General features: G+C 53.6%; 2 protein-coding genes across 3 annotated transcripts in view; one reads left to right on the plus strand and one right to left on the minus strand.

Moving 5' to 3' along the window:
* CLUAP1 (clusterin associated protein 1) overlaps nucleotides 1-6,341 on the plus strand; it is a 58,494-nt gene extending 52,153 nt beyond the window's left edge. Inside the window, exons 11-13 of one of the 2 annotated variants that reach the window (XM_065644934.1) lie at nucleotides 3,140-3,195; nucleotides 5,457-5,510; nucleotides 6,047-6,341. In XM_065644934.1, coding sequence (XP_065501006.1) covers nucleotides 3,140-3,195; nucleotides 5,457-5,510; nucleotides 6,047-6,193 — 257 coding nt within the window. In that variant the 3' untranslated portion in view covers nucleotides 6,194-6,341. The remainder of the gene's footprint in view (nucleotides 1-3,139; nucleotides 3,196-5,456; nucleotides 5,511-6,046) is intronic. The other variant, XM_065644936.1, reaches the window with a different exon arrangement.
* Nucleotides 6,342-9,807: 3,466 nt separating this feature from the next.
* On the minus strand, nucleotides 9,808-19,183 carry NLRC3 (NLR family CARD domain containing 3). The gene is made up of 18 exons (XM_065644947.1): nucleotides 19,158-19,183; nucleotides 18,520-18,668; nucleotides 15,618-17,361; nucleotides 15,272-15,358; nucleotides 14,471-14,554; nucleotides 14,258-14,341; nucleotides 13,665-13,748; nucleotides 13,472-13,555; nucleotides 12,852-12,935; nucleotides 12,486-12,569; nucleotides 12,002-12,085; nucleotides 11,814-11,897; nucleotides 11,600-11,683; nucleotides 11,220-11,303; nucleotides 11,021-11,104; nucleotides 10,704-10,787; nucleotides 10,416-10,499; nucleotides 9,808-9,916 (listed from the first exon to the last, which is right to left on the minus strand). The coding sequence occupies exons 1-18, from the start codon at nucleotides 19,181-19,183 to the stop codon at nucleotides 9,826-9,828; spliced, it is 3,189 nt and encodes a 1,062-aa protein (XP_065501019.1). The 3' UTR covers nucleotides 9,808-9,825.
* Between the last annotated feature and the right edge of the window lie 7,095 nt (nucleotides 19,184-26,278).

Genomic DNA, 26,278 nt, shown 5'->3' on the forward strand with positions numbered 1-26,278 from the left:
GGAGAAGGAGGGCAGGTTGTAGGTCTGAGATGGTGGGAGACAGGTCACTCGCTTCTGAGCAAATTTCCTTTTCATGATGGTGTAAGAAATAAGTAGAAGTCTGCTCACCCTGGGCAGCAGCTATAGTGTGCTTAATTAATCATTGTACTTTGGCAATGCCTAGAACATGCTGCTGAGATCAGGGCTTTGTGCTAAGGGCTACACTCACACTTAAGAGCACAGTGCTCAAGGGGCATGCAGATCAGAAAGATAAAAATCAGGCAAAATATTTATCCCAATTTTCTGTGTGCAGAGGTAATGCAGAGGGAAAGGAGGTGTCCTACCTGAGCTCATGCTGTGAATTTGCATTAAGAGCTGGAGACTGAATGCAGATCTCCAAACTGGGAGCAAAATGTTTCAGCTGCAAATCTACCTTTCCCTCATGGTAGGTTGTCCTAACCTCTCAGGTTAAGTGTCACTTCTTGCTGTCAGGCACAGGGTTAACACATACCCACTGCTGGGTAAGAAGATGTAAATCACGCCAGTCCTGTGGATCCATTGTAGGCAGCTGCACGGGTTAGTACAATGGCAGCGTCACATGCAGAGGAAAAATGGCAAATGCTCGCAGGCTTAAAATTGTGGATGCACGTTCACTTCTGATCTTTGATAGCTTAGTGGCTATAAACTGCGGCGATGCATGGAGATTAGATTTGGATCCAGAGGTGCAGTGAATTACAGTCTGTTCATTACTAACATTTTAGCTAATTACCGCTTTGTACAGCCTGTCCCGGCTGAATTCACATTCTCTATAAGTAACCATAACAGGCTCTCACCCGCTTGGAAGCTGCGTGAGCCTCTGTGGCCAGAGTGGTGCAGCTCTAATGTGGCTGCAAGCTGAGCCCAGCTAAATTGAACCCAGGAAATTTCAAGGGATGAACACCCCCGTACCTGCCAGCCCTCCCTGTCCTGGGCAGGTGACTCCTGGGTCCTGCCTCCCCCCAGTACACATGGAAATGCACCGTTGCCGTCTGTCCCTCCTCGTGCTCCCACACACGGAATCTTGGGGGTTTACCATCCGAAAGTTAAAATAGCACTTCTGTCTTTGTCATGGAAGTTCTTCTACCAATGTGGAAATTTTGCTTTCTCTCTTGTTTAGTGTACAGCACAGTGCACAAGCTGGAGCTCCAGGCCCTCTGCATCCTGGGCTGTCTCCTCTGAGCATCCCAGGGTTGTGCTACGGGACCTGATCCTGCTGAGCCTGCAGTCGCTAGTTCAGAGAGGTGTTCCTGGCTTAAACAATGTAGGGATCAAAGTCTGGGCAGTACCTGATTGTTGTCTTCCTCCAAATGTGAGCAGATGAATGCCCTTGAGATGTCCTTACTGTTTGCATTGATGGAAGAGCAGCATCCAGCATCCTGCAGACCTCCTGTTAGCATTCCCTAAGCTCTTCCGTTGGCATTTTTGAACTGTCCAATTTCATCAGCTTTCCTTATGTGATATCTTGATTCTCTTTTATATTCAGGATCTCTCTTAGTTTTGTCTTACCAGTAAATTTTAGGAGCTCCCTGCTGCTTTCTTCTTTGAGTTAATAATTCCCTATCTAACACTTTATGCTGAGCCTTCTACGTAGCAAAATTGCAGTTAGGCTCTTGGAGCAATCTCTATGCTGGGCAAAAATGTGGGTTTGTGGTTGTTTAATGATGTCAGTTGTAACAGTCTCTGAATTTACATGGTTTAGTCTAGCATATATTAGAGAACATGTCTCTAAAGGTTGAAGAAAGATCAGCTGCCCAGAAATCTTCTTATAATTCCATCCCCACTGCCTGTGTTATCAGCAACCAGACGGATAGAGGACACTGCTTTTTATTTAAAGACGTAAGACCCTTTAAATTACCTGCCTTGACACAACAAGGGTTTTTTCGTGACTTCTGGGTGAGTTAGTCAGCTTTTTGCTACAACTAACCCAGATCAGTCTGTGAAGGGAATGAAATTGACCATCTTCTTTTGTACTTTGGGAGGTACAAAAGAGGTTCAACAGGATATATTTAAAAGTCACTTTGTTTTCGTGCTAAAAAAAATAAAATAGATTTTGCCTAGATTGGAAAAATCCATATTTGGCATAGAGAAAACCAGTGATGACAGGAGATAAGCAGATGGTGAAATGCGGTGGTCACAGCAGGACTGTTCAATAGGCATCCAGTTGGTGCTGGTGACTCCAGGTGGCTGCAGGAAGCCGGGCTGAGTCACCCGTCAGGCCACACATGGAACTTCCCCTGTCACAACCCTGCTGTACCCATCCCAACACCTTCCAGACTCCCTTCCTAGCAAAGGAGACCATGCTGGCATCTTCTTCATTCCTTATGGCCTCTACATAACCAAAAGTAACAAAGGTAGGTGCAAGCGTCTTCTCACTTTTCAGTGAACTCCTCACAACCCTGAGATCGCCACCTCCCTCCTCAGACTTACTCATCCAACTCTCAACAAGGAATTCCTGAGGTTTGCCTTGGCATTGCGTAGGATTCCTGTGAGACATCAGTCCCTGCTGGAATATCAGAAAGCATCTGAGCACAGTGAGCTCTCTAAAGGACAGAAGCCTTGCCCCACAGAAAAGATGGGCTTTTGCTCTCTGGGTACCAAAGCAGAGGAAGGAATATGCCAATGCACAGAAAGGACTTCTTGAGATCATCTAGTCCAACCCCTCTGCTCAAACAGGAGGTTTGAGCAAGTTGTCCAGGGCTGCATCCAGTTGGGTTTTGAATATCTCCATGGATGGAGGCTCCACAGCTTCTCTTGGCAGCCTTGTTCCAGTGTTTGACCACCCTCACAGTAAAAGAAAAAAAAAAAAAAGTGGTTTCTTGTGTTCAGATAAAATGTCCTGTTTCTTAATGTGTCCATTGCCTCTTGTCCTGTCAGAACTGTCATACTGGCATGAGGTAGCTCTGGAAATACCTTCCTGACTGGAATTACTGTCTGCCTAACCCTTTTCTACCTTCTGCTGAGCTCTGAGGCTCAAGGAGGGTAACCCAGCGTGTGCTGGGATCTCATCCTCTCACTGCCATTTGACTAGTCCTCTAAAACGTAAACTCTGAACTTTATCTTTCATTCTCCCTCAGTGTTAATCATGAGCCAGGCTTTATGGTGATTCTCTTTGCTCTTGCAGGAAGAGCTGGCACACGGGTTGTGGGAACAATGCAAGGTGGAGACACAGAGGAAGATGTAAGTAACCATCCCTTGTGCCTGTAGAGCTTGTCTGACAGTGCTTTAGAATGACAGCCCTCTCCTGAGATAGAGAAACACCTTTTTACCTGCTGATCCTTCATGCCCCAGGCCTGCTTTTCCCCTCCTTTCCTCCAGCTGACTGCTCTCTCATCTGCATAGACACATATTTTCCTTTTTTTCTTTTGCTCTTGGAGTGTCTGTGCACTGCCTTGTGTCTTAGCCTCAGCCTGCAGAGCATAACCAGTGGCACACAGGTTGCAGGAAAGCTGTTTTGTTAAGCTGTTGGGCAGATCGCTGGGAAGAGGGGATCAGTGCAGTGTAGCAGGAACTAGATGTGTGGATCTAAATCCCCTCTAGAGATACACTCCTTGGAGCCCTCTCGGTAGCCTGTACTAGCAGCATCCATCCTTCTGTCCTCCAGATGACAGGACAGGGATGAGAGCAGAACTGTGAGCTGTGCCCCTTGGGATCCCTGCCTTGCAGATAAAGCTGCCCCATGGCTGCGGGCTTCGCATCTGGTTACGGTTGACCTGGTGAGTGAATAGTGGCTAAACAGGTGCACATAGGTTTGTGCAGCAGACGTGTATTCTGACTGTGGTGCTCAGCCTTGGGCATATGTGGGCAATCTTTCTGTGCCTGTGGGTACTCCTAAGTGGTTACATCTGTATAAGGAAGCTGAAGCCAGCTGCTGTGATGGTGTGCATCCATACAGTAAGCTCTCCTCCCCAAAAGGTGCTGGCATCCAAGCTGCCACCCAGGAGCAGAGGGGCTGGCCTGTTCCCCCAGTGGTGTTGGAATATTGTTTTGGAGAGTGCTAGTTGGCACTAGGAAATCGTACAAATGCTTAAAAATGACAACTGTGAATTTGTGTTTGAACTTGTGCCATCTATTAATTTCCTAGTGTAGATGTAGCCTTTCTGTCTCACTGTCCAGCAGCCACCCCACCCAGCACTGCCTGTCTAGATGAGGAGGCCACACTAGAGTTCAGACATCTTCTCTGTGCCCAGACAGAAGCCCTGTGCTGCCAGGGGATTATCTGTCTCTCAGTACTGCCCTGCCTTTTGCTGCCTTCGCAGGATAGAAATTTAAGCCTCTCTGAAACAAAGAATTTGCTTTTCAGAAATCCTTTCACAAAAGCCCATTACAGACACCAGACCCTGGGGGAGCAGCAAAGTGCTGGCTTGGATCAGAAGCAGAGGTTAATGGAGCGAGCGTAACTCCAGCATCCTCAGGAGGAGGCTTAAAAAGGGAGGAGAGCAGATGAGGGAATCCACCTCTACAGGACATAGGGATAGTGGGAAACTCCTGATGTTTGCCACCACGTACAAAAGCCATTTGCCATGGCTGTCTGACACTGCTTAGTGAGCCATGAGACTCTGGGCAGACTATTTCTCCTGCAGGCAGGGCCAGAAGAGAGAAGACCCCACTGCTGTTAGTGTTCATTGGAGAGACCTGGAGGCACGACAGTGATAAGGGAGTTAAGTCTCTTGCTGGAGAGGGACGAGCTGCCCTTCTTTTTGCCCATCCTCACCTTTTCTCTGGAAAGGAACTTGCAGGCCATGGTCTCCTTTTGTTTCAGCCTGACTGGATGTGGTTAAGGCTGTTTGTTACCTTCTGGGGAATGATTTGTGCCATTGGCATTCAGGAACATTTCTGGGTAGGGTTGGGAGTGCCAGTGCTGTAGGTAAAGATGCTGTGACCTTAGTCATGGTGCTGCCTGATCATCCTTGACCAGCTTTAGTCATTCTCTGCAATTTCTCCTTCCTTTGGACTTTCCTGTTCACAGCTTTCTCCCATGTCTCCCTGTTGGCACAGCCCCAGCACATCCAGGTGTGGAAAGCCAAGGCCTTCAGCCTCTAATTGTCCTCAGCTGCAGCCACTTTGGTTGTCTTGCAGCTCTGCCCTCTTAATACAGCATCTCAAGAGGTGCCAGGGCTGAGAGGCTTGCACAGGGATCCTTGCAGGCATCTATGTGTCTGAGATCAGGGTAGGAAACTAGTGAGTCTGGTTTGAACCCCTCAAAGAATTAATGAGGTTATGGAGCGGAGAAGAGAGCAGGCTTCAGCCTGCCCGAGAGGCAGCAGCGGTGTGCCCAGCCTCTGTCACTTGCTGGTGTGCCACATGAAGCATGAGCTGTACCTGGCTTTGCTGACTACTCCCCTTGCTCCCACTCTGGTTACTTTCTGTTTTCTTTTATGCTATTGTACTTTTTTTTTCCTGCTCTGCCTCCCCTGTTCTTTCCACTCTGGTTCTCCAAGGGGAGATCTGCCCCAGCACGGCCAGGCAAGCACAAGATCGTCACCAAGGCACAGGTGGGTTTCTTTCCTGCAGTTAATTCTCTTCCACTATGCCTTGATTCTTTCATCTCACGATAGGTATCACTTTAAAGTTAAACACCCTGCAAGGTTTTTAATACCACAGATTCAGCAGAAGTCAGGGAGTTTGACAGGCCCATGAAATGAGGAAAGAGGTTTGCAATAAATCGAATGGAGCAGCCACTGCCTGGCAAAGCGGGGAGCTGCTGGGGAAAGCCACATGGGCCATTATCTCCCAGAGGCAGCTGAGCTCTGGCTTTTCGTTATTTTGGAAGGCCAGCAGCACAGCAGCCCAAGCTGCGACAAAACCCTCTTGCAGAACCTGCTGCTCCGCAGAGCAAGTCCAAATCCAGATCCATACCAGCCCAGACAAACAGCCTTCCCCAGCACCCCCGGGTGTGCGATTGTACAGGGTGCAGGAGAGGAAGAGAGTAAACATCAGCCAGGGGTGCTGGTCTTTACTGTTGAGCTGACAAAGATGCTTTGCCATCCTAGAACTGACCTGGTTGTGAATTCTGCTCACTTTCCTGCAGGAGGAGTCGGGGGATAGTGAGATTGACCTGGATGAAGATGAAGAGGAGGATGATATGGAAGATGACAGCATGGAAATCTCCCCAAGCAAATCTGGTCACCGAGCAAGAAAGCCAGAGCCACTAGAGGAAAGTGATAATGACTTCTGACCCTTTAGTAGCAGGACCAGGAGACATCTGGAAATACAAGCTTTGGAGAGCATGCAGGCCAGGAGCTGATATCCTGCCACTTGAAAAGTGCTTGTCAGTATGAATTCAAGAGTGGGTAAATAATGTTCATTAAACTTGAAAATTAAACTTGGATTGCCAGTCTTGTGACTCTCAAATCATGAGCAGATTATCCATAATGAGAATCACAGTAATGTGGAGTGCGGTTATTTCCATAATTGCATTAGAACTGGCCCTCATGCACTGCTGTGCCAAAAGTTGCACTCCAGTGAGCATTGTGTGCTTGATTTCCCTGCATTTTATTATGTCCAAACAGATTTTTTTGGCTTAATAAAACTGGATGAAAAACTGCTCTGGGAATACACTTAAACAGATTTTAAGTCTGGCTTAAATCTGTTTATCCTAAACATATTCTTTACTTAATCAAGGTCTTGCCTTCACAAAGATCAGCACCAGTGGCAGTAAGGGAGTGGGAAACTGGTGAAGGGGTCCTCAAATACCACCCTCAGTGCAGCATCTCTTAGTATTTCTGCTATGTCAGCGGGAATTGTTCTCACCCTTCGGTGTTCTGAGAGCAGTCATGCAAGACAGTGCTGTAACTAAACCCATAAGAAATTAGCCCTTTAATTATACTGGTACTTCTGGGGTGGACCAAGATTCAGGCACTCAAATGTGCCAAAAGTTGGGCTTTTGTTCAGCAAGTTAGACTGATGCCATCAGTGAAAGTGTATTCAGGGGAACACAAAAGCTGCTGTTTGTCTAGTGTGCTGCCTCTTTCCTTTTAGCTCTGGTCTAGTGTCAGAATTTGTCTTCATGGGAGCAGAAATCAGTGCTTGATTAGAAGAGTTCATTCTGGTGTGTGTTCATCAGGGCAGATAAGCCCGGGCTGTTTTCCTGCCCTTCCCTTTTTTCACATCAGCAAAGTGCTTTGCTTTCCCCTCCATCTCAAGTCCAGAGTCAGGTCCAACCCCCCTGTTATTGTGCTGAAGGAAGGAATACACGTGAGTTACTTGAAAAACCAAGAGCTTTTTCATCTCTCCACGTCTCTGGCCCCAGGGTGGAACCTTCACATCCAAGGCAGTTCCCCATCAACAGAGCTCAGAGCTTGAAATGTCACGGCAAGGTGGGACAAAAGCTTACAGGTAAATACAGTGCAGTTTTTGTGTAGTAACGGGATGTCTGTGGGAGCAGCGACATGCTGAAATGCACAGTCTTACAGGCTTGAGCTGAACTGGCTGACAGAACACCTCCTTGCACCCTGCAAAGTTAGTTGGCATTTTGACCTCACTTCAAAGACAGCAGAGACAGAAGATGCTGTTCTTGGCGCTAGACACCTGCTGCAAAACCATCATGGTGATCCTGCCACACCAAGTGAGAAAGTGCATCTGCTCACCACATCCTTCTCCCAAGGGATGAGCATATCCTGATTTTACGACCTGTTCTGAAAGCATTTTTTCCATATTATGCAGGGAACCTGTTCTGGTCCCCGCTGTGTGCTGACATGTCCCTGACCTGTGAGAGAGATTTCCCATGAGATGGGGCCCAGTCTCCACGTCTGGGCTGCAGTTTCAGAGTTACAGTTTTCTATGGTATTTCTTGTAGGCTGAAATGGAAAGCCGACTTAATATTTTGTGGCACAGAACCAGAGCTTCTTCAGGCAGTGCTGCCACGTAGCCCTTCAGCACAGCTGGCTGGGTTTGAGGGAAGCTGTGCTTCACATTGCACCTTCTTTTACCAGGCTGGAACAGCAGCAGTCAGCAGCCACCCCAGTTGCCAGTGGAAATGCAGCCTCTGAGCACTTGAGCTTTCCTCTCAGAAGTGTTTGTGTATAGCTGGGTATGTGTGTATGCAGACAGATGGATTAAATGTATTTCAAATTGTTGTTAACCCTGTTTCCTGGAGCTCCAGCGCACAGGAGGTGGCTTGGTGTCGTCGATCGCTCTCCCCGTTGCGATTTCGGATAAGGTCACAGCTCAAGGTTAGGCACAGGCTTTTGGCAGAGCTGGCCCCAAGCCTCAGTCTGCCAAGAAATAATGGTGAAAGAGGCAGGACTTAAATCACTCCACGTCACTGTGTCCTGTTGGAGAGTGTGCGTCAGCCCCTGACGCCCCATGGAAAAGCGTGAGCCCTCGTCACACCAGCACAGGGTGTGGGGTCTCCCGCCAGGGCAGTGGAGCACAGCGCACCCAGAATGTCACATCATGCACAACCAAGACAGGAAGGCAGCACAAGGCATCTTCTCAGCTCGTAACCAATTTATTTCCAAGTACAGACATATCGCACAGCTCAGCACTGCATTTCTCCAGGATCAGCCCACAGCAGCACTCACTGGGCTGACTGCAGCAGCAGTGCAGCTTCAGGTGGGCTCCGGCTAGGGGGGAGCAGGGAGAGGGGACGGTGGCTGGAGCCGGGGGGACTCTGAGGGGGTTGGTCCACCTGCAAATCTGGCACCTTCTGGAGAGTGTCTGAGTCTCTGCCATGCACCCAAGGGCATCTCCTGGCACCTCTGCTTTCAGCAGCTGCCTGCAAAGGGTGACCTACTAGGGGAGGACCTGGCCTGCGGCTGAGATATTGGGAAGACACATCCCAAGGTCACACAGATTGTCACCGATGACAACAGCAGGAGACCCAAGAAGTCCAGCCTAAACTTGAGAGGCAGGACTCTGTGATAAGGCAGTCCTGGTGTGGCACCAGGATGTGTGCAGAGCTATTCCTCTTACATTCACCCTCCCACTCCTCCTCCTGTTACCCTGAGGGCTCTTTATTTCCCAAGGTCTTTCTAGATGGTTCCACTCCTGTGCTGTGGGACGACTGTCTCTTGCCAGAGGCTTTGACAGAGAACAGCACTACCAAACGCTTCCATTGGGCTCAGCCAGCACCAACCCGTTACCGACGGCACAGCAAACAGCACAGGTCACACTGGCTGCTCTGCAGTGCCCAGGTCCAGAGCAGCACTCGCATCTGAACAAGGAAACCGCAAACCTCGTGTTTGTCTCTGGGATTTCCAGGGGATCCTGCAGGACCCAGCTGTGCGCAGCCAGGTGAGAAGGGGCTGCTGTGAATCCTGCCCGTATTTCACCTGCCGGAACTAGAGAGAGATGAGCCCTGGGGAGCGGAGCCCTGGCTGGGGTGCTGCAGTGTTTGCCCACAATGACACAGGCTGGGACGAGAGCAGAGCTGTGGGGTGGTTGGGATGCGCCCGTCCAGGGCAGGGTCTGAGCATAGCATTGTCACCCCGTGGAGATCACAGGAGGGGTCACTGCTGCTGGTGTGGCAGATAAGTCACCCACAAGAACATGAAGGGCTGGTATGTGGGATCTGCCCCCTCCTCCCTCCTTTTTGCATTTTGCCCATTCCTTGAAGCTCCCCCAGGGCCCGGATGAACAGGGATGTGGTCACACATCCCTCAGCTTTCAACACCAGCGAGTCTTCACCCCCTGCACTGCTGATCTGGAGGCCCCCGGTCCTCCTGGGCCGTGCTGGGGAGCTCAGGAGCTCTCCTTGCCCCAGCTTTTCCCCCCAGGATGGGCGGGTGGAGGGCTGAGCAGCTCCCTGCAGAGTCCCCTTAGCCAAAGGGACCCACCAGGCCATCTCCTCACTGCGGCCAGGCACCCTCATACGTCCACGACACAGTCGGGCGAGTTTGTCCGGATGGCGTCAGAGATCATCTTGGCTCCCGACTGGCCGATGCGGTTCCCCTGCAAGCTGGGAGCAAAGGGAAGAGGAGTTGAGGCTCGGACATGAGGCAGAGCAGGATCCTTGGTGGGTACAAGAGATGCTGCCCAGCTGTGCAGCAGCATCATCTGCACACTCCCCATGCCATCCAGGACCTCTTGCAGGGACCCCGATCACAGGGGACTCTGGGTTTGAGAGCCCTGAGGCAGCCAGGTGAGAAGCTTAAGAAAGCCCCTGGGGAGCTGGAGAGGCTGAGCCAGCCCGTCCCCATGATGTTTTGGAGAGTATTTGGCTTTTGGGATGGTTCTTTGCCCCAGGCGCATCCCCAGAGAGGAGCTGTGGGGTCTAGAACTGTGCAGGGATGGTGGCTTCACACCGGGAGGAGCACAGGGTGCCCTTGTCCCCTGCCCCACTGGGGAGGTTCCTGTAGGGCAGCCGGGAATGGCAGTGCCAGTGGCAAGGAAGGTCCCTTGACAGTTCCTGTGGTCACCCTGTCCCTGCCTTACCGTCCAGCTCAGCAGCCACTTACTTCACGTAGGTAAGGCCATGGTTGCCCTTCAGAGCGGTGGCAATGCAGATGGCTCCGTCCATGCCCAGGGAGTTTTCCTGCAGGCTGCAGAAGGTGGGAGGGTCAGAAAGCACTGGCCAAGGAGATGTGGCCACCAGGAGGGAATGCACGGCATGGGCACTGGGGAAAACCACCAGCTATGGGATTTGCCCCACTGAGAGCTGCTGGCCTGGCCGTCCCCTCGCTGCTCCTTCCAGGAAGGTCTGGAAAGGCTCTTCTTGGCTCCCACCCCAGGGAGCGGGTACTTACTTGAGCCAGCGGAGGCTGCGGTTCACCTTCAGTGCGTTGGCCATCGCCTTGGCCCCTGCCACGCCAATGGAGTTGCCCCGCAAGCTGCGGAGGAAGGCAGGTGGTGAAGAAGGACAGCCCGGGATGGCCCAGTGCTGGCCCTGGGCGAGAGGAGGAGGTGGGAGAGGTGGCCCCACACCAGCAAGTCAAAGGACAGGCAAGCCAAGTGTGGTAGGACACGACACAGGAGTGGTGCTGAGCTAAGGACCAGGGTCTCGGACACCCCTAGGGAGCAGTGTCGCAGCCGTGGGGACTTGGTGGCCCCACTGAGCACTTACTCCAGGATCTGTAGGCTCTTGTTGACCATCAAGGCCTCTGCCAGGGCTTGAGCACCAGTTGCACCAACTGAAGCAACCTGCAGGCTGCAAGAGAACAAGGATCCTTCAGCACATGTCATGAGGTGGCCGTGGTATGCTAATTAGACAAGCTAATTAGACAGCTGCAATGCCAGGGCCATGCGGCAGCCTGGGTACTTACTGGAGATCTGACAGGGTTGTGTTGACCTTCAGTGCGGTGGAAAGGGCAGCCATCCCCTCATCTCCGATGGCATTTTCCTGCAAGCTGAGACATGCAAGTGCCGTGTCTGCCCATGGCCCGGGCACCCAGGGCAGGGGGACAGGCAGCGAGCGCAGGGCACAGTGTGCTGGGCTTCCCCAAATGGCTTGGGCGTCCCCGGAGCACCATGTGCCTACAGCATCCCCAGCCAGGGGCATGTGATGGGGACACAGGATGGACAGGAGCGCAAGGAGGAGGCAGCAGGCAAAGCCGCCTCTCCTGGAGCAGTGTGAGCAGAGTCCTGGGACAGGTCCCAATAGGAAGACGCTGCCCAGGACCTGCCCACCCGTGTCCCCACTTACTCGAGGGTGGCCAGGCTGCTGTTGGACTGTAGTGCTTGTGCCAGGGCCGTGGCAGCTTTTGCCTGGATGAAGTTCCACTGCAAGCTGCAAACAGGAGAGAACAGGAGGTGACGTCCAGTGCTGCGAAGATGCCCTGATTCCTGCAGGATTGGTGTCCCTGCCCCGCATCCATGCAAGGGGCTTCAAAACCATCCACGTCCAAGGGGAAACTCACTGGAGGGACGTAAGCGCCTGGTTCTCTTTCATCGCTAAAGCGATGGCCTTGCCGCCTTCGTCATACAGCAGGTTCGCCGCTAAGCTAGAGGTAGGGGACAGAGCACACAAATCACACACACAGAGTTTGGGACAACTCCAGCAACACTGCAGCAGCGTGGGTGCCCTCCTGGGGCCCATGGGACTTACTCCAGCTTCCTGAGGGTGCTGTTGATGCGCAGGGCGCGGGCGATGGCAGGGCCCCCGTCCTTGCTGATGGAGTTCTCCCGCAGGCTGGGGAAAGACACAGGGCTGGGGAGGACATCAGCTGCACCCCCACAGCCCCCACTCTGAGGCTGAGACCATTTATTGCAACAGGCAGTCTGTCTGACTTGCATCCCCACCAGCATCTGCATCTCCGTTCCCTGGGCACTCTACAGCTGTGAGCATCAATGCCACTGGTGCTTTGTCCCAGCCTCCCATCCCTGCTGCCATCCTTTCATTGCCAGACACGGCTGAAGCAATTATGTCCCAAGGGGACAATGGAGAGAAGATGCTCGCAGCCAGAGGAGGGACAGAGGCTGCTTTCAGCATCCCAGAGCACTTGTGGAAACAACCGGGCACAATGAAGTTCTCACATCCCGTGTCCTGGCAGCAGCTTCTGGCCAGGGTGGCTGGAGGGACTGTCACTTACTTGAGGCTGATGAGTCCCTTGTTGGTGCAGAGAGCCAGTGTCAGCGCCATGACCCCAGCGCTGCTGATGGAGTTGCTCTGGAGACTGAGATAAACAGGTAAGATGTGAGGACGGGCCAGCTTTTGCACTGGAGAGTGGTGTTTGGGGTGAAAAGCGCCCATTTGCCCATTTCACTGAGAAACAGGCATCTCTCAGCCACAGGAGTTGAGGGGAGCCAACAGTAAAGGACCAACTTTGGGAGCAGCCAAGCCAGGATCAGCATCTCCTGCTCACCATGGCAGCACCGGCTCCATCGAGCAGAGGTGACGGGGTTTGCCGTCACTTTGGGGCAGCCACGTCCCTGGCAGGTGTGGAGGAGGGACTTACTCGAGGCTTTGCAGACTGTGGTTCACCTTCAGAGCTTCCGCCAAGGCCACTGAGCCATTGTCTCCTACTGCGTTGCTGGAGAGTCTAAGACACAAGAAGAACTGGCGTTACTGAGATCTGCTGACCTAGTTGAAGATGTTCCTGCTCATGGCAGAGGGTTGGACTAGATGAGCTTTGAAGGCCACTTCCAACCCAAACCAGTCCGTGATTCTATGATCTCCCCCAGGCTCTTTCTGCTCCAGCAACGAGCATGAACCTGCTAGTCTCATTCCAGCCTACGAACACCTCTGCTCTTGTATGTTTGTTTTGAACTGAAATAGCTTTTAACGTATCCACAGGGCCTGGAGACCTGCTGCCTGCCTCTGCCGGAGGGAAGGCTTGACCTCTCGGTTCTTTATGTGGCTCCCTGCATCCCTAGAGGTATGGAGAGCATCTCCGTGGGGTTGCTCTGAAAGCAGCGCTGAGGTCCTCACCCCCTCCACGCACGCCAACCCCCATGGCAAAGCTGGCAGAGCCCGTCCTGCTTGCTCATGGTCCAGCCCCCGCCCATCACTCCTGCCCGCAGATCCCAGGAGACGTGGCGCTGGTGTCACCGTCCCTCTGCCTCGTGCTGCTCTTACGTCAGCTCCTTCAGGCTGCAGTTCTGCTTCAGCGCCTCGGCGATTTTCCTGGCACCGTGGGCTCCGATGGCGTTCTTCTGCAGGCTGCAAAGGTGAGGAAGGCACCTGTGAATATCAGGTGCCACATCCCTGTCGGTGGCACCTCAGTCTGCTGGGTGGCTGGGAGGGGGGACAGCAGGTCCTCGTCACTTACTGCAGGGTCATCAGCCTGTGGTTGGTCAACAGGGCCTCAGCCAGGAAGGTGGCACCATCCTCCTTGATGACGTTGTGCTGCAGGCTGCAAGGAGAGAGGAACGGAGCTGTGCGTGGCGGCCACCACAGTGCGACAAGGCGCCATGCAGGGTGGTGGTCACCTGCGCTTGCATTTGATCGTCCCCATCCCTGGTGTGAGAAGGACGTCCAGACCCTGAGCATCCTTGTCTGGGTGGCATCCCTCCCTCCTCTCCCAGGGGAGATGCCTGCTCCTGTGCACCAGCACTCTGTGAGCTCCTACCCAAGGGATGGACCTGGACCCAGACCTCAACCTCAACCTCAACATCAACATCAACCCACAGAAGCTGAGAGGCAGGAGGGTCCCAACATCTCTGGCCCAGAGCTGCCGTGGTCACCAGGTGTCTGCCAGTTGCACTCACACATCCTGCCCAGCACAACCAAACCAGGTTGTGCCCAGGGTGTCCCTGCCTGGTGGCCCTTGAGGTGGGGAAAACCTCGATGGGACAGGAGAGGGCTGGAGGGGGCTTGTCCTGTGGATCTGCTTCCAGAGGTGCTGCAGAAGTCGAGACTTACTTCAGGGAGAGCAGGACTTGATTTTTTTTCAGCGCGTCAGCCAGTGCTTTTGCTCCAGTGGGGCCGATGGAGTTGCTCCGCAGGCTGGGGTGAGATGGGCAGAAAAGCCAAGGTTAGCAAAGCCTAACCTTGATCCGGCCCTGCTGCTGCATGGGAATGGTTCCCGGTGGGGAACACGTGCGTGGAGGGAGCTGGTGAAGGGGGGACACTTACTCCAGCACTGTCAGGCTCCTGTTCACCATCAACGACCTGGCCAGTGCTTTGGCTCCTTTATTGCTGATCTGATTTTCTGCCAAGCTGCCCAGAAAAAAGAAAAATCGCGTTTTTCAGGGGAGAAAGAGGCTTTCGCGTAGGCTGCATCCGGGATGGGTGAAGAGAGGAAAGCCATGGGGAGTGTTTGGTTTGAGGTAAAACCACACAAAGTGGTGGATGCTCCAAGATCTGCTCTCCTGGGGTGGACACCAGGCAGGGGACTGCAAGGACAGGGTGCAAGGGCAGTTTCTAGATTTAAAATTCATTTGTGTTGTGAAAAGGGAGCTTAGATGGCCGCATGGGGGACTCCATGCGCAGCCACAAAGAAGGGCAGGGAGGTGGGTAAAGTGGGGATCCATCTGTCTGGGCTGAGGCATCTGCCTGCACATGGGTCGGGGACCCGTCCCCTCTATATGTCAGATGCTCCATGTGGAGCCTTGGGTGTCCAGCAAACAGCCATGACCTTGGGAAGCAGTTTGTCAGGATAATCCATGGATTTCTACACAAATTTTTAGGAATAGTGAGGAGGCAGCAGTCCCAGGAAGGCTGGACGAGACAGCCTGCCCAGCCACTGTGGGCACACAGGGGGTAAGGTCACCGTGCCTGGGTGCAGGAGATCGTGTGGGGCTGTCCTTGTCACTAGGCACCCTGGGGAGCCAGTGGAAGAGACGTTCCCAGAGGACACTCACCCTGGATTCGAGGTGCCCCCAGCTCCACTCCGCACCCCCAGGAACAGCCCATCTGCCCCTGGCCAGGTCCTACCTGAGCTTCTGGATCTGGCAGTCCTTCACGCTCAGCATGCTGCCCAGCAGCTCCATCACGTTGTCCTTGAACTGATTATTGTCCAGCCTGGAGTAGATACAAGGAAAGAGCAAAAGCAAGCACTTGGATAACAAAGTGGAGTAGGAATCACCCTCCCAGGGCATCTGCCCATCACAGGTGGAAACACTCAAGCACAGAAGCAGAGCTGACCCACTGCCATCCCCAGGGCAGCTCTCTGCTGATGGACAATGATGGTGGACCCATGTCTCCAATTGACACCTGGGATTCTGAGTCACAGCCCGGCATCCCTGCTTGCTTCTCCCAGTGCAATCTGACCAGGACTCACCTGAGGTTCTGGCAGAAGAGGAGCTGGGGGAGCAGGCTCTTACAGACGTTGTAGGTGAGGCAGCTGGAAAGGTTCGTCTCCTCCACGCAGACATCAGAGACCTGCAGGAGATAAGCCAGGGCAGAGCAGTTCACAGGGGTGAGCATCCCGGCCAGGCTCTCGTTCTTCATTGCTTCTTCCACAGCCTTAGCGATCTCCATGTGCTGAATTTCATACAGGCAGTGCACGGTGTTCACCGTCCGCAAGGAGATGACATAGTCGGTGTTCAGGCAGCCCTGGAGGAAGCTGATCGCTTGGTTCCTGAAGCTGTTGTGCTCGTCCTTCACCAACAGCCACCCAGAGAGCAGCTTGTTCACCTGCGGGGAAAGGAGCCCGGAGAGAAAACGCACAAAGACGTCCAGTTGCCTGTCCTCTGCCTGCAGTGACCTCTGAACAGCGCTCTTGAAGTGGCTGAGGAACCCCAACTTGGGCCAGGACATCCCGCTCTCAGTGAAGAGGTCAAATATTGCCCGCTTGGCAGCCGTGTAATAATAAATAGCCGCTAGAAACTCCTGTATGGTTAAGTGGGAGAAGCAGTAGGCTGTGAAGGATGGTGTCTCTTCTTTGAGCAGGAGGCGACTGCACAAGCTGCTCTGCAGCAAGGCAAGGTCAATGCCGTACGCCTTCATGTCCTGCTCGTAAAACACATATTTCTTTTTGAGCAGCCCATAGAAGGCCAGTCTGCCCAGGCTGCCCACTATCTTCTTGCTATTGTTCACAGCCTGCTCGATCCTGAGCGTTTCTCTTGGCTTTTCTGGCCAGTCGTTGCTCAGAGCCATTTTAAAATAATAGGAGTAGATTTCTGATAGGGTCCTAGGCACAACGGTTGTTTCTTGGGATTGATTTGTGCTATTTTTTAGGTAATAACCGATTGAGGAGCCATAAATCCAGCAAAAGCCAGGAACGGTGCACAGGATGTGTAATGACCTGTTAGCCCTGATGTGATGCAGGACTTGGCTGGACAGGTCTCTGTTGTCAAGGAACATCTGGTCCAAGAAGTCCTTCATCTCTGCTGCTCTAAAACCTCGTATTTCTGTCATCCGGTCAACAAGCCCGCCGGGGATTTGGCTGGCTGCTGTTGGCCGCGACGTGACCCAGACAGAAGCCTCCTGCAGCAGGTTGCCACGTATAATGTTGGTGATCAGGTTGTCCACTTGGATCTCCTTTTTGGGGTCGGTGCATACTACCGTGTTGGAAAAATCCAAAGGCGTTTTGAACTCATCCAAGCCGTCGAGGATCAGGAGGGTCCTGGCAGCTCCTGCCGAGATGCAGTTAGGCTCAGCGATGTGAGGGAACGCCAAGCAGATGAGCCTCTCAGCAGAGAGCTTCTCATAGGTGTTGAGCTCCCGGAAGGTGAGGGGCAGCACAAAGATGATGTCCCTGTTGATCTCCCCTTTTGCCCAGGTGTAGACAAACAGCTTCACAAGGGTGCTTTTGCCAATCCCGGCCACTCCGATGGTGACAGAGATCCGAGGTGGGATGCTGAGCTTGGAGAGAGGCAGGAAGAGCTTCTCCAGAGAGATGCTCTTAGATACACTTCGTAGGCCTTTGGTGGCTTCAATCTGCAGGATGTCATGCTCCTTCTGCTGGATATCGGTCAAGCCTTCCACCAGCAGCAGGTTCGTGAGTCGCTGGAGGGGACCCGTGTCCAAGCCGTTCCCATAGTAGCTTTGGAGGCTCTCCAGGTGCTTCTGCACCACAGGTTCTGCACAGAGAGAAATTAAAGCAGAGGTGAGGAGGAGGATGGTAACTATGAATACAAACGAGAGATGCTGCCTCACTTTCCTGCCAAGCCCATGCACAGAGGGCAGGAAAGTGTGTGCCAGGGCCCAAAGGGCACTGAGGCTTAAATCAGCCTCACCCCTTGGTCCAGGAGCCGATTTAAGCTCAGCCCTGGGCCTCCAGCCCCTGCCTAAGCTTTGTTGTAGGAGTACTTATCTACAGCACCATCATGCCTGTGCCTGCTATGGACCTTGTTCATGTGGCTCTTGATCTCAGACCCCATCGCTCTGCATTTGCCTAGTGACCACTGGACTCTGAACCTGGTTGCCCTCACTGGACCTGATCCTGACCTCTGGACTGACCTGCCGGCTTGACCTCAGCCTTGCCTCATTGCCATGGACTCATGTGATGAGTTGGACTCCTGGCTGAACCTGGTGACCATCTCTGGACCTGTCCAACTCAGCTGGCTCAGGTACCATGACCCTGGTACAGCATATTAAACTCTCCAGCAAAGGCTGAACAAGCAGGGGATGGTGCTGCGAGAGATTCAGAGCAGACACCCGCCAAGGCTGGAGCCTTCCAACCAGGAAGGAAACCAGGGAAACCTCTCCTGGCAAGAGGGTTGCAAGGAGAGCCTGAACTTGGGGCAGCCACTGAGAGATGGGGTCAGGGATGCCCAGCTGTCCTCCTCCTGCTGTCCCCCTGTTCCCAGCCCAGCTGCTGGGAGTGACTGGTGTGATCTGGACATTGAGGACATTAAAGACTCCTCAGGCTGCCCAGAGAGGTGTGCTAAGGGCAGTGAGGGGACTGGAGGAAGGTCCTTCAGACCTGTCAGAGAGCCCTTGTCACTCCCTGGCTGTGTCCTTCCCCAGCGGAGATCCTGAAATGGCACCGTCACTTGCAGGAACACTCCCATGGGAGCCGCCAACGCTGCCCAGCTCTGCGCACATCTTGAGGTGCTCCAGCAAGCACCCACAGCCACGACATGTGTGCAGACACCCCTCCTTGGGTCCAAAGTAGACTGCCTACCATAGACAGTGATGTGAAGGTAGAGCTGGGAATTGGTGGTCTCGATGAATGTCTGCAGGGACTGGGAGGCGTAGCTGCCCTTGCCAGCCAGGACGTCTACCACCACCCTCACCTGCTCGGGCAGGGAGCTCGCCTCCTGCGCCCGGCTGGCCTCCTCCGCCGTGAGGAGGTCCAGCCTCCGCAGGTAGCAGATGATCTCCTCCAGGAACTGTGGTGAGATGGACCTCACCAGCTGCTTGCGGTAGCGGTTGATCCAAGCCTCTGTGGGAGAGGAGAGCAGGAGAGTTGGGTCTGGAACAAGCATTGGGCACATTGGTCGGGTGTGATGGGGAAAGGCAGCAATGGAGCACCCCGTCTGATTCTGAGGGTAGCAGGGGTCACTAAATCCCTTCAGAGTGACCTGCTCAAGTCTTCCTTGAGATTATGCCACCCCAAAGCTGTGGCAGGCTGTTTTGTTAGGAGCTGCTTGGTCAAGGCAGCAGCTATTGAAATTGGAGTCAAAGAAACCAACGAACACAATCATGAAAATGACATTTCCTCCTGGAAACCAAGCCCATGCAGAGACAAAAGTCTAAGCAAAATAATTTCTCTTTGGAGACAGCCCTTCCCCCTGTGCCAGCACAGCGGTCCCCAAGCCCCTGGACTAGGAGCTGCTGTCAACCCTTACGCCTTGTTGGCCCGCCTTGGTCCAGTTTTGAATCTGAAACTCCACCAACAGGATGGATCTTCAGCTGCCCAACCACCACTCACCTTCCATCAGAGGCCTCCCGTGACATGGGTGATCCCTGGGTGAGGAGCGCTGTGTTGGCAGCAGCACAGCCGTCCCATGGACCACCCCGCGTCCCCACGGATGCTCACAGCACCAGCTGAGTTTCCTCAGCCTTTATCCATGTTCCTGGTGGAAGAAGAAGAAAAACACCAGGAGCAACATGGGAGGGAGGGAGCCCACCTTGAGCTAACATGGTGCTGTGGTTGAGCCAAGGGTCCATTCCTCAGCTTTTGGCTGAGACCAGAGTCCGTGGTGCTGTGGACCTGGCAGTGGAAGAGCCAGGACCACCACGCTGCAGCACCTTTGCCCAGACCTGACGTGCTACAAACGTGGTGCCTTCACCACCACCGACGCTGGAGCCTTTCTCAGGCAGAGTGACCGCATTAATTGCCCTGACGCTGCCCCTGTGCCACCCACGGACCACGCACTGAGCACCTGAGTGCCACCACTGTCACTGGAGGGACAGCAGGACTGTGAACTTCTTGTGCATTTTCCTTCTCTGTGTTGTGGAGGAAGCTGTGGGGCAGCAGGCAGAGCAGTGAAGAGCCGTTTCAGTTTCGAACCCCACCAGCACGCAGAGGCTCTGCCAGGGCTTGCTGAGCGTGGCCAACACCACATCCTGTTGCAGAGCTCCACTTTCAGCAACACTGGTGAATCGTTGCCTGGGGAAGGAGCATCTACCTGCTCCCTTCCCCCGGCTGCTGCCAAACCATGCAGGGGGTTTGGCGTTATATTTTTAGGAAGTGTGTCCGCTCACTGAGTCCAATTGTTTCGTGAGATAAGGTGGAGAGGAAAATGCCACGGTCCCTGCACGCTTCCCCCAGCAGTGACGGTGGCCCCACAGCAAAGCCCTTTTCTCCACACAGGGAGCAGCAGGGCTGTGGCAGCAGCTTGCCTTGCCCTTCACCCCCCTGGCAGTGGCTTGGTGAATTAAGATACCATAAATTAAAGGAGCTCAGTGAGCAATTCACAGAGAAATTTTCACCCTTTGATGTCTTCTTGTTGCTAACTGGCCTGGAAAGTTCAATTAAGCCTTTGCACGCAGCAGTCCCTGCATTTCTCATCTTTGCTGTGCAACATGAACACAGCCAAAATGCACAGAGGTTGTGCTGCTTGCAGCGTTGTTCCCCACAGCTCTTCCCCTGCAACACGGCTGCTGAGAAAAAGCCCTTTGCTGCGACAAACCTGACCTAACACCAGAGATTATTTGGTGGTGTCCTCCAGTGCTATTTCAAAATGTGATCCCACTGCTGGAAACCAGCAGCCGTGGGTCAGCTGGTTCAAAGGCATCTGACTGGGAGAATAAAGCAGAAGAAGACATAAAGCAGCAGAAGAAACAATCCAGCAGCTGTAATTTTTTTCTGCTTCCAGAAGAAAAGTTTCAGATGCAGCTCTTGGACCACCTAGTGATGCTGGAGGTTGCAATGTAGGAGGGTGAAGGGCATTATCTGCTCTTACATGAGCTGTCTAAAGGGTAGAGGCCACTCAAAGCCAATCTCTGTAACCCCTACAGAAATCCAAAGTGTTCCCAGGATGCAACCAAGCCCACCCCAAGGCTCCTGGGACAAGTCGTCTTCTGGAAGTGCCGCACTCCCCCGTGCCTGAGGATGGAAAGTAGCATCCATGGAGCTCAGCCCCGAGTTTGCAGCTACCACTTGGCCAGGATCAAGCAGAGACAAGTGCTCACCCCTGCCCCACTGGCAACTGGAGAAGCAGTGGTCCAGCGATGGCTTGTGTCTGCCCAGCCTTGCTGCCCGTGTCCCCAGGGCACCAGGAGAAGGAGCTGGAGGATGGGTGGGAAGCTGCCCAGCCAAACTGATCAATGGCATCTGCAAGCCCCAGGGAGGGAAACCGGGGATTTTGTCGGCAAGAACTTGGCATTAATGCTTTCGTTTTGCCTGGTGCGGTCCAAGAGCCCAAGGGCAAAGCCTCCCATCTGAGGATGTCCAGTCAACACTGAAGTGTCCTTCCAGCAGCTTCAACCTGATGTCCCACCATCCCAACGTCCTGCCATCCCCACCTCCCACCACACCTGTTAGCAGAGGGTCCATGCCCAAAACCCATCAGTGCCTGGGAGCCACAGACACCGTGCTAGAAGGTCCTTGACCATGAGCACAGGCACCCTCTGCCAAATAGCCACTGCGATTTTCATCACCATGCATCCTGCTCCAAGATCCAAATTGCCTGATATCAACATTGGAAAACACGGAACTCGACACAGGTGTTTCTGCTCACCTCTGGCTCTAATTACAGATACGCACTTTTGCTCCTAGAAATCCAACAGGGACCAAAGGAAGCTTGCCAGGGGATCTGAGATGAAGGGACAGTCCCAGGATGGCCACAGCATGAAGGTGGCTGGAGATAACAGATATTTACCACCTCTCTGCATGACCTGGCCTCTCAGATCTTCCTCCTGCTAGGAGGTGGCTTTGGTTTTCATACGGCAGCCACTGGCCTCCGGACAGATCCATCGCCCTGTGCTTTGGGAATCTGCTGAGGACTCGCGACCATCCCACACCAGGAGGCATCGCAGCCACCGCCAGCAACACCAGGACGATGTCGGGCTGCAAAGCTCAGCAGGCGGAAATCTGCGGTCGCTGCCTCGTGGGGGCTTGTAGGCGGATTCGCCAGCCACATTGGGGGATGCTGGTTGGCACCTCGAGCAGGGCTCTCCAGCCGGCAGAGCCTCGGGGACCTGACCTGCTGCGGGGGCTGGGGACAGGGCTGAACGGCACCTGGTCTAGATGGGAACCCAAGCGCTGGGCAAGAGCTCCTGGATGGCTGCAGGGACACATGTAGGGAAAACATCAGAAAATGGGCTGATCTGCAGTGTTTAGGTATGTTTAAAGCTTCTTATAGGAACTACAAATTGCATCGTTAACCAGACACCTGAAGGAGCAGCAAGATGCCGGCTCCAGCACGGCTGCCTGCCCCAAACACGCAGGAACCCACAGCCCAGCCTTTTCCATCTCCCCGTCCCACCACCGCGGGGTTTGCAACGCAGCCGGTCCCTCAGAGGTGTCCAGTTTGGGGTGCTCTGCCTCGGTGCAGCTCGAACCCCCGCAGCACAGCACCCGTCACCGCTGCCCTCCCTCCCATAGGCACGGGAATGGAGCGAAACCAGCCCCGCCAGACCTTCCCACCGCATCCTGGCGCTGGGCTTCCTCCAGCAAATCTCAGGCTCCTTTACCAACACACCCTCTGAGCTTTTAATTATCCACCCCGAACCGACCCCGTTTCAGAGGTCAGTGAGCTGCACACAGAAACATTTGCCAAGCCAACCTCTCCAGCCATTCCCCACCAACTGATGTGCTGAGCAGACCCTGAAGCCAGGACACAGGCTGCCACCTTTTGGCAGAACTGAAAAGATTTCACGTTGTTAATTTATGTTAATTAAGCAAAGTGATGAAGTATCTTCTGCATGATAACAATTATGAAACTTGCAGATTTGCAGGTAGCTCAGTTATCTAAGCTTACATATGATTTTTGGATGCAGTATTTTTTTTTTTTTTTAGTTTGGATTTAATGCTAACAAAATTTATTGCAATTACAGAGTGACTCCCTAAGCCAAATCTAGCTCCTACCAGACTTTTTTTTTCTTTTCCAAAACCCCAACCAGAATAAGGGGGCCCAGGCTCAGCAGGAGTTAAATAGCAAGTCATGGAGGCAAGGAGCCATGAAGGACCCCCAGGCTGAATGCCAGCAGTCCCAACAGCCAATCTCACCAGGAAAAATCAAAGATCAATCTATGGGCAATTCCAAACAGCTAAAAACGAAGCTAATTTCAGAGAGGCGGTCTCTTGCATGGTACTGCTACACCTTACAAGCTGCAGAATGAAGAACGATGCATTTACTGAGCTGATCACGGCCCCACGACACTACCATGAACATGCACCCAGCTGACTGAAAAGCGGATCCTCTCCCTGCAGACAACTTCTCCCCTTCTCACCAAAGGGATTTCAGGACATCAGCGTGAAAACTGGGAATGCACTGCTGCCAGCCTGCCTGTCACCAACGCCAGCCCCATCCACTGACCTCAGAACAGATGCAGAGCTCTGGGATGCTGAACGTTACCCACCCCAGCAACTCATCGGGGTTTGATGCTTGGTGTCAGCCCCAGCTTCCTGAGGTTGCAGAGCATCCCTCTGCAGCTGCAGCTCTGGACTTCAAAAGGCAGCTGCGAGTTCTCCAGAAATAAGCTTTCACGCAATGTGGACATCCTCTGTGCCGAGCTCTGCCCAGCCTGCCCCGAATGTCTGGCCTCAGGTAACCCTTCCACGCAGCGCCCGAACCCCAGGCGCTGGTGATGTCTCAGTGGGTGACAGCACCCAGGTGGTGCTCCAGCTGGTCCCACACCTAGAGAATACATAGTACTCCTAATGACCTTACAGTGCTTAATTAAGGATTAAGTGTAATGCATCGGTGCAGTCCAGTGTGCCTCAGGCTCCTGAGCCAAGCCGGTGTCTGGGCATATGGCCACATGGCCCTTGATGCGCTCCATCCCCTGCTCCTCTGGGTCCTACGCAGTGCTGGGGGATCCCCTGCAGTGAAAAGGGCTGAAGAAGGTACCAGCTGCAGCTTTGGAGACCCCAATGTTCCCTCCGGGAAAGCATCCTGAGCCTTTTCCCAAAGCAGGATGCAGGGGTGCAGCTCTGGGTTTCAAGGTCCATCCATCTTGGACTGCTGACCAACCCAGGACCCTGCCTCGCTCTTTGGTGCCATTTCACACTGTGCCATGGGCAAGCATGTCGCGAATCTCATCCTTTTCTATTTGCGGTACATACTGGGGATTTTTTTTGGATGGTTTTGAAGTGGAATGAATTCAGCAAATGACATTAACGTGGAGGCAAAAGCTGCTGCTGCACAAGGTGGAGAAGCTTCGCGCAGACAGGACAGCCTGGCTGTGGCCACCTTCATGTCTGGGCAGGCGGTAGCAGGGAAAGGGACGGAATTTGTGACAAGTGCTTGGTTCCCCACGAGGTCCCACACACATCTCCAGCACTCAGGGCTTAGGGCCCTGCACCAGCACACCTGCTCCTGCCAGCACCGGTGGCCATCCACGCCAGCCTGCTCTGCCAGGTGCTGCTGGCACTTGGTCACATCTTGCCCGTTCCAGGGACCTCTGCCCAGCAGCTCCTGGCCCTTGACCCAGCAACTCCTTTTCACGTGGCTGTTACAGCAAGAGGTCTGCAGCAGCTCAGCCCCATGCAAGAGGGCTGAGCAATGCCTCCCCTTCTCCCCGTACCCCTCCAAAGTAAAAGGAGCCCCACCAAAACCTTACCTTGGCCTTGTGCCGCCCTCACCAGGTCTGCATGGTAGCAAGAGAGCAGAGAGGGCATCGCCATTGTGGCAGGAGGCTGCAGGCCCTCTGTGCCCCCGCTCAGCCCTTGATCCCCAGAGCTTTGCTTCCTCCTCGCCTGGATGCTCAGGTTCAAGGTAGAAAATGGAAGCCCGTCCAGTTGACGGCCCCTGCCCCTGGGGGACCCGCAGAGGTGATGGGATCCAATGGCTGGGGTGATGTTTCAGGCAGTACCTGGGGAAGGGGGGTCTGGCTTCCCCAGACACCCAGCACCGCCGTTTCCAGCCCAGTGGCTTTTTCTGTCTTTCAGTTTGCTCCTCACCCCTTCCTGCACTGCGGGTGTCACTCAATCTTCCTTCCTGTCAGCACAGGGCTGCCGCCTATGCAAATCGGTGCAAGTTATCTGCTGAAAAACAGCAGCGCATGGTAACTGCCTGTAGCCCATATGATGCCCCGACAGCGGTGACATGGGGTCTGTCCCAGCAGGATGCATGATCCACAGCCAGTTCCCCAGCCATGGCTGCTTTCTCCCAGGAGAACCACAAAACCAGGCTGACCCAGGTCCTAATTACACCAAATTTCCTTGAAGGACAAGCACGAGCTCACCCCAGCCTGGAAGAGCTGAGGGGTTTTGCTACACAGCCCCCTCACTAGCCAGAAATGCTGGGGAGATCCCGTGGAAGAGGCTGGTGCTGCAACAGCTCTGCCCTTTGCTGGGCCATGCACGGAAATATTTCCACAAGTAAATTCAAGTTGTATCTTGAAGAAGCAGAATAAGGGAGCAGGAATAAACTCGCCTTCCTCCAAAGCCATTTTTCTGTCAGTTCTGAATGTTTTCTCGAATTACGAGTTTCTCTCTAAAGAGGTGGATCGCGTGGCACGAGGCAACATTGCATCTGCACCTGAGGAGCCAGAGCCACCGGCAGCAGTGGGACCATCAGGATCTCCCTTCCCCAGCTCTGCTCAGGCAAGGGAGGTTGATCATTATTTTGCATTTTGGTTCTACAAAATCCTTAATTTGTAAATCCTCTAACAGGTTTTACTGGCATTTAGGCAAATCCATTCTGAGATGCTGGGCAGAGAGGTCCCTATAAGGCAGGTGGGCAGGGCGGCACAGCAGCGCTGAGACCCAAGGCAAACAATTTGGCTTTCCACAAGTCCCAGGGCAGAGCGGCAGTGCTCAGGGGAGCGGGGGAAGCGCAGGTAATGAAAATAACAGGATAATTCCATGCCACGGTAGAGTTTGCTGCCATCCTGGTCTATGCCAAATGACTCATTTTTTGAGCCAAAAGCTCCTGCTGCTGGAGTGGTTTGAGAGAGATCAGAGTGAGCAGAGCTCAGTGATGAAAACAGATGAAAATAGCACATTCTGTTAGAGGACCTGCCCTAGTGGGGTCCTCGAGCTGGTAGCTCTAATGAAGCTCTGTCTAAATTGATAATTAGACATCTTTCCCTCTGCTATGTCTGGCTGCCATGTGTTCGATGACTAATGGTGGAGATGATGGTGGCTGAGGTAGCTCTCATGGTGGATAGCTGGTTGGGGATGGGGTGGGCTCACAGCCGGATCATCCGCATGTGGAGAACTGTGTTTGGGAGGAGAGGTGGGGACAAGCAGGAGTTTGGACCTTCGGCCACCGCTCCGGGCTGCTGGTCTCCCAGGGATTGCTCTCTGCCGGTCCTAGGGCTGCCCCTGGTAAAAGGATAAAACCTTTCCTCTCCCATGTGTTAGGTCTGTTGGTGATTTCCTACGCAGTCAGGAGGCTGGTTTCAAGAGGAGATGGCATCTGGGAAGTCCCATCAGCT

This window comes from Caloenas nicobarica, chromosome 14 (assembly GCF_036013445.1).
Source record: "Caloenas nicobarica isolate bCalNic1 chromosome 14, bCalNic1.hap1, whole genome shotgun sequence".
NCBI classification, from domain to species: domain Eukaryota; kingdom Metazoa; phylum Chordata; class Aves; order Columbiformes; family Columbidae; genus Caloenas; species Caloenas nicobarica.

Excerpts from the sequence above, each read along its gene's own strand:
- NLRC3 (XM_065644947.1), bottom strand. The coding sequence starts at position 19,183 with ATGTCACGGGAGGCCTCTGATGGAAG. Across the intron at positions 18,669-19,157 it reads CGGGAGGCCTCTGATGGAAG|AGGCTTGGATCAACCGCTAC; the intron begins GTGAGTGGTGGT and ends CCTCTCCCACAG. Across the intron at positions 11,105-11,219 it reads ACAACCCTGTCAGATCTCCA|CCTGCAGGTTGCTTCAGTTG; the intron begins GTAAGTACCCAG and ends GTTCTCTTGCAG.